Source organism: Homalodisca vitripennis, chromosome 1 (assembly GCF_021130785.1).
Source record: "Homalodisca vitripennis isolate AUS2020 chromosome 1, UT_GWSS_2.1, whole genome shotgun sequence".
NCBI classification, from domain to species: domain Eukaryota; kingdom Metazoa; phylum Arthropoda; class Insecta; order Hemiptera; family Cicadellidae; genus Homalodisca; species Homalodisca vitripennis.
The window spans coordinates 144,128,172-144,148,354 of NC_060207.1; the positions used below are offsets into that span (position 1 = coordinate 144,128,172).

Consider the following 20,183-nt stretch of genomic DNA (forward strand, 5'->3'; position numbering starts at 1 on the left):
ATACTCACTGAATAACAAAACTCCATTTTATACATGTTCAATTTAACCACAGAAGATTCTATGTTCCTAAGAGTTACAATTGATCGCTTGATAATGTTAAAAAGCCACCTTGAAAAGACTGCATGTAAAGTCAGAATCAGGACTGACATGCTGACTTGCTGAGATCTGGATAGCTAATGCACAAGTTCTGCATATCTCAGCTCTGCTGAATACTGTGTCTGGCTAAACAGTTTGCGTACGATTTACAACTTAACAGAGTCGTGAGGACAGTAAATGTTACATTGACTCCCGGTACTTAGGAACATCGCACCTTAGTTTATTAGAAATTAACTGATATTCAATAGAAGTTTTTTAAATTTAAAAATCAGGATAGTTTAACCAAATAAATTATGTATTTATCGGCAGAACTATATTAGCTGTGTAAATTATACGTAATTATGTAAATACTGTAAATGACTGTACTTAATTAAATAGTAGGTTGTGTACCTATTTTTATTTTAGATTTTCACCTTTTTGAAACAAGTTTGTCATTTAATTAAAAATATAGGAATCAAATTGGTTATACACATAGTTTTAAGCAACAAAATGTAACGCAATTCTGTATATATACTTGTATGAATAAAGAATATTTGAATCTTGAACCTCCTGCCACAAAGAGGGTTTTTTTTTTAAACATAACATGACATCCACCCCAAATAACTGCCAGTCACCTGAAAAGGTTTGAATTTTTATCCAAAACTACCTTGATAACGTATTGGGATACATTAAGTGGTAGAGTTAAGTTCTTAATCCCACTCCAAGAGCAATATTGAGTGGAGTGCAACTCCCTAAGAGAAAATGGACTTGGTTTCATTTTGAACTGATTTGGGTTACGAGTGAATCTTGGAATTCTAAGTTGGGTCAGACTCCCATTGAGTCCTGAGACTGCAGACCCAAAACTCAGAAAATGCATCATATAGGTATTGTTTTTGTGTCAATAATTTATTGATAATGCTGTACCAAAAATGGCAGTCCGAATATAAAAAACAATATTTACAACCTTGAATGCGTTAGATACACATTTATTGTATGGTTTCAGTTGCCATTTCCAACTAAATTCGAAAATAGTAAAGTGATAAATAAGAAGTATAAACCACCTATAGCACTTAAATTGTTTTTATTCATACTATGTACATTTTTAATAACCTAAAGATGAATTCTCAGAACTTGAATTGTATACAGTACAAATAAAAAACAATAAAAATATTACGGTATATGTGGTTTATACTTCTTACTTGTATTTAACATATCTGGAGGCTATTAGACAATTAGACAATTTCTTTATTAACATATTCTTTCAGAACAGTTACACGTCAAATGGTCAATAGATAAAATTATAATAAATTTCAGCAATTCACTGGAGCAAGTCCATAAACTCATTCTCTGAGTAGAACGGCCGTTCCAGAAGCCATGCTGTGAGTTGCCTCTTGAAGTTTTTTGGCTGTTCTCTCTTGAGGTGCTCTGGAAGGTTGTTGTAATAGAGGGCACCTTTGTAAGATGGTTTTTGCTCGAACAGGCTCAGGCGATGCTGTGGGATGGTGAAGTTTGCTGCGTGTCTGGTGTTGTGCTGATGTAGGTCTCGGTGTCTTGGCTGTGTTGTTGTAATTGTGTGAATGATGACTTCCCTTATATAAAGTGATACTATTGTGAGTATTTTTAGGTCCTTAAATGACTCCCTGCAGCTGTCCCTGTAGTTTAAGTTGGCTAGGCATCTAATTGCTCTTTTCTGCTTTACAAGTAATTTATCTAAATTGCCCTTTGACGCCCCTCCCCATGCTGCAATACCATATCTGAGGTGCGATTCGAAAAGGGCATAGTAAGCAACTCTGGCCACGTCTGGACTGCATACTTGCTTAATTCTTCTTATGGTGTACAGGCTAGTGGATAATTTCTTGTTAAGCTGATCGACGTGGGGTTTCCAGGATAGTTTGGAGTCAATTATGATGCCTAGGTATTTTGTAGAAGTTTGTGTCTGTAGTCCGGGTAGTGATACATTTGTGTTGTTGCGCTTAGTGGTGAATGTCATTTGTACGGTTTTGTTCTCATTTAGGACTAGATCGTTGGAGGAGCAGTAGAGTTTTGTTCTGTGGAAGTGCATGCTGGTTGTTAGTTCTAGCCTTTCTGTTGTTCTGTCGGCGAGAGTGAGTACTGTGTCATCAGCATACATTATATTGTGGCCTGCTTCACCTATCCATCCAGGCAGGTCATTAACAAAGAGGATGAATAGAACTGGCCCCAGTACTGACCCCTGCGGCACTCCTCTTCTTATACTGGTGGCTTTGGAAAGTGTCTTGTGTTTGGTGTTGTCCTTTGTGTAGGCTATTTCCACATGTTGTGTCCTATTGGAAAGGTAGCTCTTGAACCATTCCGCCGCCATTCCTCGTACACCCAGCCCTTGTAGTTTGGAGATAAGTTGTTCATGGTTCAGGCAGTCGAACGCCTTACTGAAGTCGAGGAAGAGGCTTGTGGCAGTGCATCCTTCTTCAAGTTGGTCTAAGATATATTCAGTAAGTTGGATTATGGCAGTGGTTGTCGATCTGCCTTTGCAGAAACCATGTTGCTGATTGTTGAGGAGGTTATGTTGTTGTAGATGGTGTATGAGTTGGGTGAGCGCTATTTTCTCTATTATTTTCGAGAATGTTGAAATTAAGGATATTGGCCTGTAACTGTTTCTTTCTGTGGTTGGTCCACTTTTATATTTCGGGTAGACTTTTGATATTTTTAATTTATCTGGAAAAATGCCTTGTGAGAGTGATTTATTTATCAGTTCTGTTAGGGGTGGTGATATTTCATTTTTACAATTTTTGACCATTTTAGCTGATATTTCGTCAATTCCGAATGAGGTTTTAGGCTTTAATGACTGGATGGTTGTTTGAACTTCGTCCAGTGTAACCCGCCTAAATTGAAAAACATGATTTGTTGCTGGTAGGAAATCTGGTATGTTGTTATTTATTGTGTTGTCAAAATCTTTAAGTGTCCTTTCAGCAATTGTTGAAAAAAAATCATTGAAATGGTTGGAAACTTCTGTTGGGTCGTCTATTATTTTATTGTCTATTTGGAGGTTGATGTGGTTTTCCTTGTTTGGTTTGGATTCTCTTTCTCGGTTTATTGTTTGCCACAGAGCTCTAGACTTGTTTTCTGCCCTGTTGATATAGGCAGTGGAGTGTTCTTTCCGGAGCTGCTTGAGATGTTGGTCATATTCCTTTTTACTTGCAGCTGTTTTAGCTTTGTCCTCAGGTTGCCCCGTTAGTTGTTCCTTTCCTAGGTCTTTAACATATACACTTCTCAGCCTAGTGGACTCTTGATCCCAGAACTGTGGCTTTCTCTGTTGTTTGGGTCTGGTTGTTTTCAGTGGACAGGTGAAGTTTAGGATTGACTGCAGTGTGGTGTTGAAGTTATTATAGGCTTCGTTTGTATCCTGAGTTGAGCTTACATTTTCCCAGTGTTGTTCCTGTAATTGTGTTCTGAAAAGGTCTATTGTTTGCTTGTTGATGGTTCCTTTGTTTTCTTTAATATTGCTATTGATAGGTTTTTTTATAGTTATTTTTGCTATTTGTGCAGTATGGTCTGATAGTCCTGATTGTGTTACTGAGGTTTCTATATGTTGGGGTTCTATGTTAGAGCATATCCAGTCTATTGATGTTGCTGTGTTATTAGTGATACGTGTGGGTGGTAGGTTAAGTCTTTTAATGTTAAATGGCATTAGTAGGTCTTCTATTTTTGACTTTTCGGTGTTGTCAGCAGCTAAGTTGTCCACGTTTATGTCACCCATTATGACTATTTGCCTGTCGGCAGCAAGTGCTCTCTCGAGTTGTTCCGAGATGATGGCTGTTGCTGTATCAAGGTTTGCACTCGGGGGCCTATAGACTCCTAGTACCAGTAACAATTTCTTGTTAAATTTTAGCTCAAAGAGGGCGGTTTCGCAAGTCATTTCGGATTCTTCTCCGCTTGTGCATAATAGCGATACTTGTTTTTCTGCGCTTTTTCTTACATATCCCGCCACGCCCCCTTTGACATGATTTTTTCTGCAGAACCCTCCGACAAGTAAGTAGCCTTCTATACATGTGTTTTGTAGATTTTGTTTTGACAGGCCATGTTCTGTTATTATCACGAAGTCAGGAGTTTCTTCTTGTAGGTAGTGCGCCAGTCTATCTATCTTACCTGACAACCAATTGATGTTTTGGTGAAGGATCTTAAGGTGTGTTTGGTGGTTTTTGGGTCTTGATTGGAGTTGTAGTTTTTGTGGGGATGGTGTGTGTATTCAAGTGATTTCTTGTGTCTTTCTTTTGGTTGGGATCTTCGTTCTAAAAAAGGTGTGTGAAGTACTATCTGCGGCTCTATATTGCTTTGGGTATTGGGCGTTTCTGTATTTATGTAGAATTCTGACAGCTCATGTGGGCTGAGTAGATTTATTTGTTTTATCCATTGCCCCAGTTGGTCGTTGCTATTCGGTGTTATGTATAAAAATGAGTTTGTGTGTCTTGAGACAGCAACAATGCAGTGGTGCAGTGATTCATAAATGTCTTCCTGTCTGGCGGATGTTCGAACGACAGCTATGTTTTTGGCTTGTCTGCCTTGGAATTCATGAATCGTGGATGCCTTAAATCCCAGCTTGTTTAATTCCCTTTTCTCTGACTGTTTAAATACTAGGTATTTATATTCCTTTTTTTCCGGGATGAGATTCAGACCCTCCAGTCCGTTGTACTGCCGTATCTCAAGCTCTTTTTCTATTTTGTTTGTTGTTTTAATTCCTTGTTCGTAGTACATTGATATTATGGCTGTAGTACTTTTTGTACATCTGTAGGTTGTGTTTAGTGTTTTCGTGGTCTTGGCTATCTCTGTTATGTCGTGGTATTTGACTTCTATGTTTTTTGTTCGATTTATATATGGTATTTGGTTGCAATCACCAATAAGCATCACTTCATCAGCTCCTGATAGGACAGCTGCAAAACAATATCTCTCCCGCGTGCAGCATTAGAGCATTAGAGCTATACTATTAACCCTTCAACGCGTTATTTTTTTTTTCATGGTCATACCCCCTCCTGCGTTGATTTTTCTGGCGGTTTTTTAGAGATTTTGTGTTTTATAAATAATATAAGCAAATTACCCAAGTTTATAATTATTTTGTTGTTATTATGTTGTTAGTGTTTAGAATTAGCCAAATTAAACAAAATTAACCTACTTTAGGTTAGTTTATTAACTTTACAATGATTCAAAAACCAGGTAAGCCTAGGCCTACATTTAGGTATGCATCACCTCCTCCTCTTTCAACAACATTGAACTCATTTTGTACTACAATGTTTTCACCTAGCCTATTTTCAATATCATCATCACTATTTTGTCCTAAGTCTAATACTTCAAACTCAGCTTGAGCAAAGTCATTGTCATATCCATCGTCGAAATCTTCATCTGATTCAAGGTTCAAAAGTCTGTCAATTTTACTGTCTCTTTCCACTAGGTGTCCTTCAAGATTACTCAATTTCGATTGATTTTAAAATATTTTACAAAACCGATAACAGTTTTAAAATAAATTCCCTAAAATATGCAAAAATATTTCCCTAAAAGCTAGCTAACCTACAAAACATTCCCGACTCATGTTTGTAAAACACAACAAATTGTTCCTGTCAAAACGGGATTTCCTTCTTCAAAACCATATAGTTAGCTTGTAAAACTAATACTAAGCATAACTAATAATAATAACTAAACAAAAAAAACATAAAACACACAAAAATATGTCAGTAGAACATAACCATCACACTAACAATGACTGTAAACAACAACAAACGTAAGCCGACAAACGATCGGGTGCACGGCAATGACGTCGTCTTGAATGCAGCTGATTTCTCAGATATTTTTTCTAAAGATCGATTTTTCGAGATATCGACTCAATTAATCGAAAGTTTGAATCTTCTACTTTCGATTGGTATACATTTTTCATTGAAAACATTCGATAGTTGTCTGTTACAGCTACAAAAATAACCGACTACTCCATGACGTACTCAGTACGGCAAAACGCGATCTCAAGTGAAAGTGTCATGACGTACCTAGTACGGCAAAAACGCGTTGAAGGGTTAATAAAGTGATCAAATTATTAATTAGCCAAAATATAGCTTGAGTGAAAGAGTGTAGAAAATAGATGAATATTAAAATCCATTCTTATTCATCCTAATTCTCCTTCGTCTGCCATATAAAGGTTCGCTAGCCCCTTCTGGAAATACTCACAAAGAAAATTCTTAACAATAATAAAATTATTGTATCAATAAAATTACGGATAGCATAATAATACCAATAATTTATTGATAAAATAATGAAGAGCTTGTGATGTACTTTCACAACAAAGAAGTTTATAGTCATGGATAGGACAGTTCTAATATGTCAACAAATCATACAATTTTAAGTTTTGGGGTTTACTTATATTTAAAATATCTTTCATTTTTTAAATCAGTAACTCCTGCTTGAAATGCAGTAAATACAAATTCACATGGCTCTAGTATATAACTAGTGCAAAGATCTGGATTTCTAATAATGAAAAGAAAATACAAGGTGACAAATAGTTATTTTTGGAGATAGCTCTATAAAATGTTTGTGCATAAAACGTAAACATATATTTATATAAATAGACTTTAACTAATCTTTGGAAGATAACAAAATACAATATAAGTATTGATTATTTAGTTTTATTTAACCATTCATTTGTTACACCAAAATTTTATAATAGATAAGAGCATATTAATATAAAAACGGGTTTAAAATATTTTAGTATAATGGTATTTCTCCCAAACAACTGTGTAGATTTAAAAATTTTCATTGCTCTTTATACATACATACTACAATGTCTGTAATGAAGAGAGTTAAATTCCTTTACTATTATTTTTGAAAGATAATGATAACGATGTATTTTTTACATTTGCTGTAAAAATTCACATAAAAAGAAGGGCCTATCCTATATAAGTACTAATTTATAGACATATAATTATACCATACCTTGTGCTAATAGCATCACCTTTGCTGAATATTTCCGTTTGCTGAGGGTGGAAGTATGAGGAATCCCTGTGTGCCACAAGGTAGAGGATAACTTTTCTTCCCCACTCATTTTTAGCCATTTCTTCTGCTTCTTCCAACAATTCAGGAATCAAAGCCTGGAGTAGAACAATTAGATTATAAATCAATTACACAACAAATATCCAGTTGATCTTTATCAGTGTTAATAATTAGTAATAAAATTACTATTAATCCTAGATCTGTAGCACTGTTACATAACAGAACGATTACGTTTCACGATATTATCAATATTCTGAGTATAAAGTAACCTATTTCACTATACTAATTGAAAGAAGAGATTTCATTCTAAAAGTTTACCCACCTGGATGCAATATAATGTTCTTAGTACTTTTTCTAGTTTTGTACTTTGGAAATGGTAGCTCGCATGGATAACTGGCATAAATGGTTGGTGATGGAGGGAGGGGGCGAATCATCTTAAAGGCATGTCATTAACCAGCCAGTTGCTACAGCAATGTGTCATGGATGCATGTAAACTATATTGCTTGGTTATTTATGTACACAATATCATTCACGGGACCATTTCAGTTAATCCGAGTTCAGTTAACAGGGTTTTACTGTACCAGCAGAATTTCTTGAATTTTGTACAGCGATTTTAGGTATCTACAACTATGTTTCTATATACATATTTGGTATCAAGTGAAAGCTTTTATGTTCTAGATGTACTTTTTGTAAACTTGAAATATATCTGACAATAGGACTCTGCCCTATGAGCTTCCAAAGTTTCCAACGTTAATCTTATTAAAGTGTGTCTGTTTAGTTTAACAGATGATTATTAATCAGGCATTAATTCTCAATCCACTAACCTATTTAATATCACCTGGTAGGTTATAACAATTAAATGCTATGTGAAATATGTATTTGTAACTATACTTGACTGATCTTACAGTAGAATAAACCTCAATAATAATGTGAGTTTGATACTTCATAAGTAAATATCAGTTGTATGTTGCAACCCATCGATTGTCGATTGTTCAGGTGCAACATCTATACTCTTACCACCTTCTCCGGATCAGTAGATTGGATATCCAGATGGATTACAGTCAGTTCTCTTGTAAATCATAAAGAACATTTCTTTAGCAGATTTACATAACTACATATCGTTTATTCCTTAATAAATTGGGGAAACTTTTGTATACATAAAACAGCTATAGTGAGAAGAGCTGACTCAATGTGGGTTGTGTCTGTGGGTATTTTAGCTTTATTACAACTTCCGATTAGTGTAGTATCTAATATCTGACACTGTCACAGACTTGAGACGCTGCACTAAGTGGAAGGTGAAATGGAGGTAAACTCAACATTCACTTTGAATCACCCCTTCCCACCATAACTGTGTTGTGTGTAGAAAACACGGTTGCTCCGCCGTGCTTTAGGCAATGCATTTAAAACACTGTAGCACACTCAATTGTGCACCTGATGAAACATTGAGAATACCTCTTTATTTAGATTACACTGCATAACTGCTGGGTAAACCAGACTGATCTCTTTTATAGTCTAGATGCCTCTGATGACAAAACAATACGATACAAAAATAACTAAAAACTCGTATTGCTAAGAGTATGTTTTGAATATCTTCTTTGCTGACTGGCTATGTTGTTTGCCAACCATCTGTTGGCTCTATCTCGATACCATAGCAATGTTGGTATGTTCAAGGACACTATTAAAATTATGCTGTATATTAAGTTGAATTGTCAAAGTACTCTCATATTCTGGTCTTGCTGGATTTCATGAAATGAACATGCGCTCCAGATTCCAGGAGTCAAGCCTGTGACAATGTCAGATTACAGACACTGCACGAAGCAGAAGCTTGAATGGAGGTAGACTCAACATCCACAACTTTAGAGTAATTTGGATTTTCCTCATAATATTTAAGATTATATCAAAATAATGCTTAAAAGTGGATTTTATGTAAAATAAACCATAAATCTTTATCTTGTGTAGTGCATTTATCCTTTGCAACTATTATTTATTAGTTTATTTCACATTAAATAATATACATTTTTTTGAGGATAAATGCAATTGTAACAGTGACGATTAGAGCATTGTAAATGCGATGATTATTTAAAAATAAACTTGTAAACAGCCGAAAAGAGGATAATCATTTTGAACATTTAGCAATCTACAGAACTAGGGTAAATAAACCAATCTTATATTGATAAATATTAAAAACAAGTGTTTACCTTTTTGAGGAGGACTGTGTCATCAATGCTATCAAACAGGGCTAACAAGAGTACATGGCCATTCTCAGATGTTGATATTTCTTTAACTTTTCCTTTTAACTTTTTTACAATAACTTTTTTCATCTGAAAACAAAGTTTTTAATTAAAATAAACACTTACGATATATAGGCTACATATGATCAAGTTTGACATATTCCGATCTTACACAGCAGGACCTTATATGTACGGACTGATATTACAAAAATAAAATTAATCTCATGATTATACAGGGTGGAAAAAAAGTATGGAAACGCTTTCACTAATTTTGTATGGCTTCACTTATACAAATTAAATTTTTGTACATCACCACTTGTATTAAGAACCTAGTTTTTTGAGACCAGTGGGGACATTTTATCTTTTCAGGGGGACGGCCCGTGAGGAGTCGGACGAAAATCTTAAATGTAAGCATAGGCCGAGTTTGGTATCAAATTAAAGGTCTAGTAAAGAGAAACTCATTACCGCAAACCGCACTTAAAATGGTTGACCCTTATCCAGAGAGTACGGACCGTAATGAATTTCATGACAAAGAAATTGAGTAATTTTGTCTTGTGAAGTAACTAATTTACTTTCAGTAGTATGTTTTATGTCGGTTATGTTAAATTTGAAAAAACAATTTCCAACAAAAAATAATTTTTTTTTACCTCTACATTTGTTGGGATAACACTAAAATTAGGGGTTTTTCCTGTCTTGTCTTCAAGAAACTGAGAGTATTCAATAATACCACCGTAAACTCTCCTTATCAACATGAGGTCAAGGTCCAGTCCTCCAGCCCTTTTATCTCAGGCAAACATAAACTGGTTTAGGCAATACAAACAGTACTGTCACATCAAAACTCCACAGTTTTATATTTTTAATATCAACTTGGTTTTTAGTCTACGTTATAATTTCGTCCACGTAAGTTAAAGTTTAAAGTCTTCACTAGAAAGGTACTGCGATAGTTATAAATTTTTTTACTTAAGTGTTTACATTTTATTCTACTAGTTTTAAAAGCAATGTCACTTAGTGAGTTTGAGAGAATCACGCTGCTTATGATGCGTGGGTATGGAAATCTAGTTCGTCCCTATGAAGAAACAGCGCATTTGTTTAATGACACGTTTCTTGATAGACCCCCAATTAGTAAGTCAACAGTGTTTAAGATAGTAAAAAGATTTGAAGAAACTAGAACAGTCAAAGATCGCGAAAGAAGTGGCAGGGCCTAAATCGGCAACAAATGAACAAAAATCTGTGGATGTACTCCAAACATTTGTTGAAAATCCCCAGCACCTCGGCCAGAGTGGCTGCAGAAGATCTTGATATGAGCCATAGCTCAGTGTTGAATGTTTTTACACAAAAACAAGTATCACCCTTTTAAAGTAACCCTAAACCCAAGAACTTGCAGAGGATGATTTTGATCGAAGGACTGAATTTTGCGAAATAATGATGAGAAAGTGTGACGAAATTCAAAATTTTTTAAGTTCGATATTGTTTTCAGATGAAGCTACATTCTTTGTTAATGGACAAGTTAATAGGCATAATTGCCGTTACTGGGCCGACCATAATCCACACTGGATGATAGAAGGCCACACACAAAGGCCTCAGAAAGTGAATATGTGGGCTGGAATAATAAACAATAACATTGTAGGACCGTTTGTGATTAGATGGAAATTAACAGGCGAAATTATTTCAATATGTTGACAAATAACATTTTGCCAGCAGTGCGTGCTCTTCTTGGGGCAAATTTTAATGCAGTATGGTTTCAGCAAGATGGAGCACCGCCCCATTACTATTTGCGGGTGCGCAATCTGTTACATGAAGTGTTTCCTAACCGTTGGATTGGTCGCAGGGGTACCGTTTGAGTGGCCGGCTAGGTCACGGATCTTAATCCACTAGATTTCTTTTTGTGGGGCTTCTTAAAAGATATGTGTATAAAACTAAACCAGCCAACATTGAGGAACTGACAAATCGTTTATTAGAAGAAGCAAGAAGAATTACACCCGAGATGCTTCAAAAATGTGACTGCAGTAGGTTTTTATAATAGACTAGCTCATTGTGCCAACAAGTGTTCGGAGAGCAGTTTGAGCACCTCATTTAAAAGGTATGGTTATTTTTTGTAATACATAGATAATTTTTAATTTAATTCTTTTGGATAATTGTGTTCCATAAAGTGTCATTTTCAGTCAGAACAGTTCACTTGAGACTGTGAAATTGCGGAAAAATAATAATTTAATCAAACGTTACTTCTGAAATTCAAACGGCCCGTACTCTGGATAGGGTCAACCATTTTAAGTGCGGTTTGCGGTAATGAGTTTCTCTTTACTAGACCGTTAATTTGATATCAAACTCGGCCTATGCTTACATTTAATATTTTCGTCCGACTCTCACGGGCCGTCCCCCCTGAAAAGATAAAATGTCCCCACTGGTCTCAAAAACTAGGGTTCTTAATACAAGTGGTGATGTACAAAATTTAATTTGTATAAGTGAAGCCATACAAAATTAGTGAAAGCGTTTCCATACTTTTTTCCACCCTGTATAATATGAACAATAACAATAATAATAGTAATGTATAGAAAGAATAAGTATAATCATAATTTAATTTGATTACATTATTAATTTAGGTATATTATTGAGGATAATCTTTTTCAAAATTTCTTTATTTTAACATGTAAGTATTTTATTTTCAATAATACATTTTTATCCATTTAAGTATTGTTCAAGGCTATAGTACTTTTCATCTTCTAATAAAGAAATGTTATTTATTTTTTTAAATATATGTAATTTATTTTAACTTTATTTCTTATTACTGTAACATTTCCATGATGAATATGTAAAATGATGCATTATGCATTCAATGTTATACACCTGTGGTTCTCAACCGCCAAAACTTGCAACAACTAGAAAGCCCACAATTTTATAGAATTGTAGATGGTTAATATAATGTTCCTAGTAGAGTTAAATTAAAATTCATAAACTAATTAATTAAAACCAATTTTTTTAATCTTCTGTTATGTAATTTGTTTTAATGTAAAAAATTATTATTTTAATTTTCCAATCAATATTTTACGCAAAACTAAATAGTTAACCTGGTTTACAATAAAAAAAAATAAATATCTGACTGATTTCTTTACGGAGTTATGTGGTATTACATTAGTATTGTTGCTATATGGGACTTTGGCTGCCTTTAACATTTTCTACAATGCATTAATACAACACAATATATTATTAGTCTGACATAATATTTAATCCAGAATTTAAAAATTTATCAATGAATTATTTGAAATAAAATTGTTTTAATTGTATAAAATTATACCTTAAAATGTTCGTGATTTTATTGGTTGTTTAATATGTCGCATATATTTGCACAATATATCAGAAAACCATAAAAATGTTTTTGCTTAAAAAGAAGTAAAAGCCATTCCAAAATGCTGTAAGATACATTTGATAGATTTATTTCAAATACGGCTGGGTTAAACTCACTATACAAATTAAATTAAGCTTTTGGTCATACAGGAATTGAAATGATATTTATATGCATCCACACAATCAATATACATTGTATCCTGAAAGAAACATGTAGAAAACAACAAACTAGTGTTTTACAACTTTACATTTTTTATTTATTTTCGGTTCTCAAAAATTGTATGAATGCATCTAAATTACTAAGATCGGGGCTTTTAAATAGGTTACTAAATAACTTTCAAGAATGAAACTGTCAAACCACTATAAGAGGACAAAATATAACAAGAAATATTTACAACACCAAATTACTTCTAAACCCACAAATGGTAAATCAAATAGGCTACCTGTTCTTGTTGAAAGTATTTCAAGGGCTAAGGGTTGAATATCTTCCACAAAAGTGAATGAAATCTAAGCAGATGATTTCAGACCAGAAAATTATGTGTACCATGTTTTGGAACAAACAGGAAGAGCATTTGCTTGTTGATATTTTTCCTTGTGGGGACACAATAAGTTCCTAAACATACTGTGAGACCTTACAAAAATTGTGCTGTGCAATTAACAACAAAAAAACAAAAGATGAATCATGTTAAATAAAAGAATCGTTACTGCATGATAATGCTTGTCCATATGTGGCACAACAAACTAGAATCTTATCGCATAATTTGGCTGGGAAAAATTTGATCATCCATCTTACAGCCCCTATTTCATCAGGTGAACTTCTACAATAAAGGTAGAACAACAAAAGCTTGTTGTTTGTTATAATAAGTATCTTAAATAAAGATGCTAATTATGTATATAAGTAGATAAAAGTGTGGGAATTCTTGTAAAAACAAAATTGTATTTCTTTTCTCTTAGTAAAACGATATTTACTTAAAAATTACATCCTATAGAAGTGATGGCTAGTAGACACTCAATCTCAACTCTACACCTATTCTTGTTGGTTCTTTGCACTCAGCAGACCGTTTAAATGCAGCCCATACTAATCTCTCGCTCAGCTCAGGTGGAATTACAAGTGGTGTCCTCTCAGCTCAGTAGGCCAGGAGCTAGTAGCCAGCTAGGTTCTGTGTTACCACTCAGTGCTTGCATAACCATATATGTCACCAATTATTTGGCCTTCGACTCTAAATGACTGTCATTTAAATGCTATTCTCAAACAATTTACAGTTTATTACCTTTAAGCTTAACATTTTTTCAATTGGTTACTTATTATTAGCTTTTAAACGGGCCAATTTTATGTAAGTTAAGTTATACGTTGACCTATTTTGCAAATAAAAATACAATTAGTCTCAAGTAGGTGTCTCTCCTATCAAAATAATATGAATTTGTTTCCATATTTTGAGGTTGGCTCCAACAAATGCAATAGTATTTTAATAAATTGATACGATACACAATTGGGTTATTACTGACACTCAGATAAAAAAAAAACTTTAAACAATGTTTAATATGGTATGTGCAACTAGGGAAATATTAATTTAGTTCCTTATTTGGCCAAGAGATTACAGCACTTTCCAGCCACAATTGGATAAGGTTTGAATTTTATAACTGCGCAATACAGTGGGGGCCACATGTATGGGTCTGACGAGATGAATGGGAAAACAGCAAAGGGCCATTAAGAATGACCCTGGGAAGCTGAGGAACAGGATGTGGTTACATATCCGACCTAACAGAGATAACACCTGAAGCCACCCATAATTGCTTAAGCTTATCAAAATATTCAATTAAAATCACTCACATTGTGACTACCAAATCTTACTTCCTTATCAAAATTTTAACTCCTACGTAACACACACAGGTACCAAATGTAGTAAGAAGATGAAGAGTGAAGATGAAATATCTTAACATATCTTAGGCAAGAGACAGTTAAAAAGTTTATAATTTTAACTAAAAGAAATTGATTCATCACAAAACATAACTTGCCTTGTTTGTTCCATGCCAGACTGCTTGACATGCCACTCTAGAACCCTCTTTTGTGTTGAGCAGGTCAAGAATGTCGTCTTGGATGATTTCCAATATATCATTGCAGTCTTGTTGCGAGCAGCTGGGCAGGAAATCGTTGAGTACCGTTTGGAGCAATGTGGTCTTTAACAGATGTTTCCTAAAACATTCAAATTTTAATTCCCTGAATGGTAATATGACAAAATATCTTATAGAACAATAGGTATTTTTCATTTGCAGTTATTTATGTACTATTTTTTATCTGAATGTTTACTCATTAATGATCAAAAAGTGTTATTAGATTCAAAACCACTATAGTAATCTCTTTTTGCCTATTTAAACATATTTCATGCTTGTTCATATATTAAACCATTGGCACGCAACAATAGTGAACTGCCAGTAATACGGGGAACACAATCAAAACAGTCTTACCATAAAACTTTGATAGTGCAGTTGTACTGCTGTCTGCTAGATAGCAGCTCTGAGCAGGCTCAATTTCTTACTAATCTTATCTATCATTAATGTTTTTGATTGGAATAGTTGTATATATAATAAAACACTTCCAATAAAAACAGCTGAGTGTAAAAATGTGACATTTTTACAGTATATACTGGAGTTATAGTTTTTAGGGAGTGGCATGTTTTTTATTGATATATGACTTAAGGAAATTATTTATAAAAAAAAAATAATTTAAGAAAATAACATTGTTTTTAATGAATCATCTGAAAAATATAACACATGTCATTCCTTCCAGCCAACTTACAATTATATACTATACAAATTCAATTATGTCTTCAATTATTATTCTTTGGGACTGATTGTAAGATGTCCCAAAACCATGTTCCAAATTTCTACCACTCCTCGTGGAATAACACATTTTTCCTGGCTTCAGAAATAATCTAAAATGATTGTGAATAAAATTCTTTAAAAACTCAAAAATACTATTCTAACAAAACCCAATTCCGCCACCATAAATGTCTATAACTCCTTGATGAGTGTTACAGGAAAAGAAGAACATTTATTTATTTTTCCTGCATACGTTCGTCATACTACCTTGGTGACAAGCTAGGCTGCATAAGCAATCTGTTTTTATTTAAATTTACCTCTTATAGTTAACCTCTGTTAGTTATAATAATGTAATAAACTGCATAAGCTTCACTAGTCTATTGAGTGTTTTTAACGCTCTCTTTCTTCACTCTTTACAAGAAAGTTTGTAAATATTCTATAGATCGCAATTGAAGATTGGCTGAATATACTATCTACTATATAGTACTACTGATCTATTTTTTCCTCCACTGTTTTTACAACAGCGACTATTTTTGCATTTTATGCTATCAGTTGCATATATTATGTTCTGTAAAGGATGGAAAATTTACGATTGTCCAAATTGGATGGGAATTATATTTAATATTGCTGGTGAGTGTAATTGAAATATTAAAATAGTTCATGAAATAATACATTATATATCTTTTTGAAGCATACAGATGTCTAACTTATACATGAGAACCCAGTACAAGTAATAACACTGGGTAGTTCAATGCTTTGAAACATTACTGTTCTGCTGCCGACTTGCAACTGCTGTTGGTAATTCATGCCTGCTGGGACAAGCACAGCCAAACAAATTAAACCATACAATATGTCTTTGAGAAATCCCACATTTGTTCTAGAACATATAAATAAATGCAAACTATGTGACACAACAAAACTGATTACAAAATTTACATTACTGCCAGAATTTATATTGATGAGACAGTTTGAATTGAATTCTACTCACTTTTCAAGCAGCTTAGTAAGGTTGGTCTTGGTGGAAGCCAGGATGGCTGGTCTCATGTCATCAGGCACCCCAGCAATGGTGGTAACCTCAGGCTGAAGCAGAACATGCATCTCACCGTACATCTCACGGTGGATCTGGCCACGTTGTGCAGCAGACGCAAACGTTGAGTACATCAGCTCCACGACAGGTCCTGAGAACTGTGACATTCACCACAAAATCCATTAGTCCTGATACAACCTATTGCTCATATAACTTTTAATGAAACAGTTATTGCATCATTAAAAGGAAACTCTATTCTTTGTTTAAAGTTTGTTTTTTCCAACCCAAGGATTATGAAGGAAACAAGATTTTTCTGGACATTTTCCATCATTCAATGATACAAAAAATAACTGAATGATGGGAAACTGTATTATGATTAAGATTTATCACTGGAACAAAACAGGCTAATTGCAAATCCTGGTCAAAATATAGAGAAATCCCTTAATATGGTTTAGAATTATTATTATTTAATTAATGATTTAATAACACTGTAATGATCTAATAGTCTTCTAATAATTTTAAAGAATCATGAACATTACATGTAATATATATATATATATATATATATATATATATATATATATATATATATATAATAATTATATTAGAAGATTATTGCCCTATTTTATTTTATGTAAACTTTGAAATTTTTTAAAGTATAAAAGCATGTTGCCCAATAACAAAGGACAATGAAACTTAAAACCTTATTTGGCTTATAGTTGATTATATTGAACCATGTCAGTTAAACAACATAGAAGTTATGTATTTCCATATTTATTAACTGGGCATGTATCAATTTAGTTATGTGTTTCTCTCCTAAGTGTGCCAACCATTTTCACAACTAAGTAGGATTTTAACTTCCAAAATGTGCCTTTAGCCCCTAAAACATCTCCTTTGGCCAAAGAGATTCACTCAGATTATGTTATCTAATGTACTTATACGAGAGTCAATATCATCAATGGTTGACTCGAATTTTAGTTGATACTAATGGTGTATTCATAAATAAATGTACAAAATTCGAAACAAACACTTGTTTAATTTTGAACTAACTTATTGAACTAAAGTAAAAATGTTATTAGGATTGATCTTGTCCTTTTTCAAATCTCAGTACACAAAAAATATTAATTTATTGGAAATAAACTTAAGCACTTTTTAATTACTTTTCCTGAAATAATTACATACAACTTGAAAAATATAGATACTGAATTTTATATAAAATTTGTTAAACCTAGCTGTTAAAAAAGTACTAAATATTAGCTTATCATCGGAGGGTAATACACCTATGTTAAGAAATGCAGTATCACAAATTACAAAATCTACTGTTCACCAAAGTATTATGCCATTGTAAAAAAAACCATGAAAACAGTCATGTGGCTTAAAATATTAAAATCAGATATCAAATAAATTAAAATATTTTGGTAGGAAAGCAAAATGTAACAGGAATAATATGGTATAAGAATAGTCTAATGAAGACATTGGGACAAACCAAGTAGTTGAAGAGGAAGGAGTCGATCACTCTGGCTACACCTCAGAAATCCAAACAATTGTACTAATTCTCAAACCGTTAGAATCCCATAGAATGAGCCTGATCTAATTAATTATTTTTTTTTTTATTTGAAAATACAATTATCACATTTCAAACATCATTACATTTTTTGACACACATAATTTTTGTACTACTGAAACTGACACAACATTGCTACAAAAACTTTGAAAAAAACTACTACTAGTTTTACTAGTCAAACAAAAACGCAAATTAACTTGTTCAAAGATAAATTTTTGCTTACAGTATGGCTGAAGAGTTTCAGAAAATGACCATTGCAGGATTCCATGAGGTGGTTGCGATCTGCCTTGGAGCCATAACGAAGAGCTCGGCTCACACAGAACCTGGAATACTTGGACTGTAGATAAAATGTGGTGTTGGCACACAGCTCCTCACAGATGGCAGTCCGGATAGTTGGTGACCCAAGTTTTAGCATCCACTGTACCACTCGAGCAAGATCATGTGATGGTACCACCTGTCAACAAGTTCAAAACTAGATTTTCCTTTGTGACAAGTTGCTCCAAAGAATGAGACTTTATTAATAAAAAAATAGCTCTTGTTTGTTGATTTTGTAATATTCAGGGAGTTTATATAAATATATTCTTCACAAGAAAGTTTGTATCTTAATATTTTTTTTTTTATTTAGTGAGTAAAGGTGATGTGAAAATTTTAAAAATTGCAAGTTTTCAATAAATATTATACATACATATTGTATTAATAGTAATACAAGTAAAAATATGTTCATAATTTTTTCAATTAAAAACATCTTGGAAGCCCATTTTTGTACTATATTAAATAAAAGAAGAAGGTACGGTAGAAGATATATGACTTGAACTTCTAAAAAGGTTTCCACCCCATTTCTCTGAACCTCTGCAAATCCCTTCAAAGTAGTGTATTCTTGGTTCTGTGTCTGTTGTTGAACGGTCTCCAAAGTTTAAAAATAGCAGGAATTCGTCTGGTAATATTTTAATTCAAAATCAAACACAGAAACTAAAAACCTATTAGGACTTAATTCCAAGAACTGGTTTATTAAGTTTCGGAATTGATTTGAGATTTGAACATTCTGGAATTCGACCATTGCTAAAATCCATATAATCTAATTTGGAAATTTAAGAATTTTTACTTACATTTGGAATCTGTCCCTTCAAAAGCATAAACAAATCATTAACTAATGCCTCTTTTTTTGTTGTGCTTTCATCTGTTCTCCGCCTGAGTTTCTCCCAAATGCTCTTTGCTTTCACAGACAACTGATACTGGTCTTGCCCAGTTCGGCGGACCTTTCTGTCCTCCCTCAGTTTCTTTTTTTCTGTCTTCACTTTATTCCATTCAGGTTTGCCATCTTTGCCTGGAAACATGTAAAATATATGCTTGTTTCAAATATTTTATAGACATATGAAGGATATTACCTTTATTATGTGGTCAAATGTATAAAGTTCAACTGTAGCTAGACTTTGTCCAACACTATGTACCACCTATGGTATATGAACAGTTACTTAACATTAAATAACAAATAAATTCAACAGTTAATAATTTACAAAGCTTAGCATAAAAGCCAAGTATCACTGCCTATTTTTAAAGATTATATTGATGATAGTTAAATCTAGTTTCTTTTGCGAGTACTAAAGTTTTGCAAATACTGATAGTGCTATTCAAGAAAGTCCATTCTTAGCAATTAACTAATTTTGTAGTGTTTTTAATGTGATAGTGTTAACACTATTAGGCCTACATAATGCTTAACACTTAGAGTGCTAATCCGTAATTTTACGGAACGGCGAAACTTCCGAAGAATGCTAATCCCGTAGTTTTACGTGGTTGTCATTTCAATTGGTATTATATTACATTGTCCGTATTTAAACGGGTTTTGCCTACTCTACAATGTTATTTGGGTTTTTAGTAACACAATTCACCGCTAGAAAGCGTCAGATGTATTGTATGAGCTTAATGACAAAGCAACTTCGGTCGCGCGTTGTTTACGTGACGTTCGTTGCAGCCGGCAGTCGATGTCGCAATCATGGCTTCTCGCAGCTTGAACGACGTTGCGATCAGTGATGTATTAGATAAAGATAATTTTATTGGAGTAGATAGTATTTTTGACGATTCTGACATTGATCCTGATTTAATGGAAGAAGATTAGACACAT

General features: G+C 33.5%; 1 protein-coding gene across 1 annotated transcript in view; it reads right to left on the bottom strand.

Annotated features, from left to right (window-relative positions):
- LOC124372832 (pumilio homolog 3) overlaps positions 1–20,183 on the bottom strand; it is a 36,314-nt gene that overhangs the window by 8,350 nt on the left and 7,781 nt on the right. The window contains exons 4-9 of the mRNA XM_046831236.1: positions 19,171–19,388; positions 18,288–18,518; positions 16,462–16,658; positions 14,670–14,847; positions 9,279–9,401; positions 7,024–7,178 (exon numbers count right to left, since the gene is read on the bottom strand). Of these exons, the coding sequence (XP_046687192.1) occupies positions 7,024–7,178; positions 9,279–9,401; positions 14,670–14,847; positions 16,462–16,658; positions 18,288–18,518; positions 19,171–19,388 (1,102 nt within the window). The remainder of the gene's footprint in view (positions 1–7,023; positions 7,179–9,278; positions 9,402–14,669; positions 14,848–16,461; positions 16,659–18,287; positions 18,519–19,170; positions 19,389–20,183) is intronic.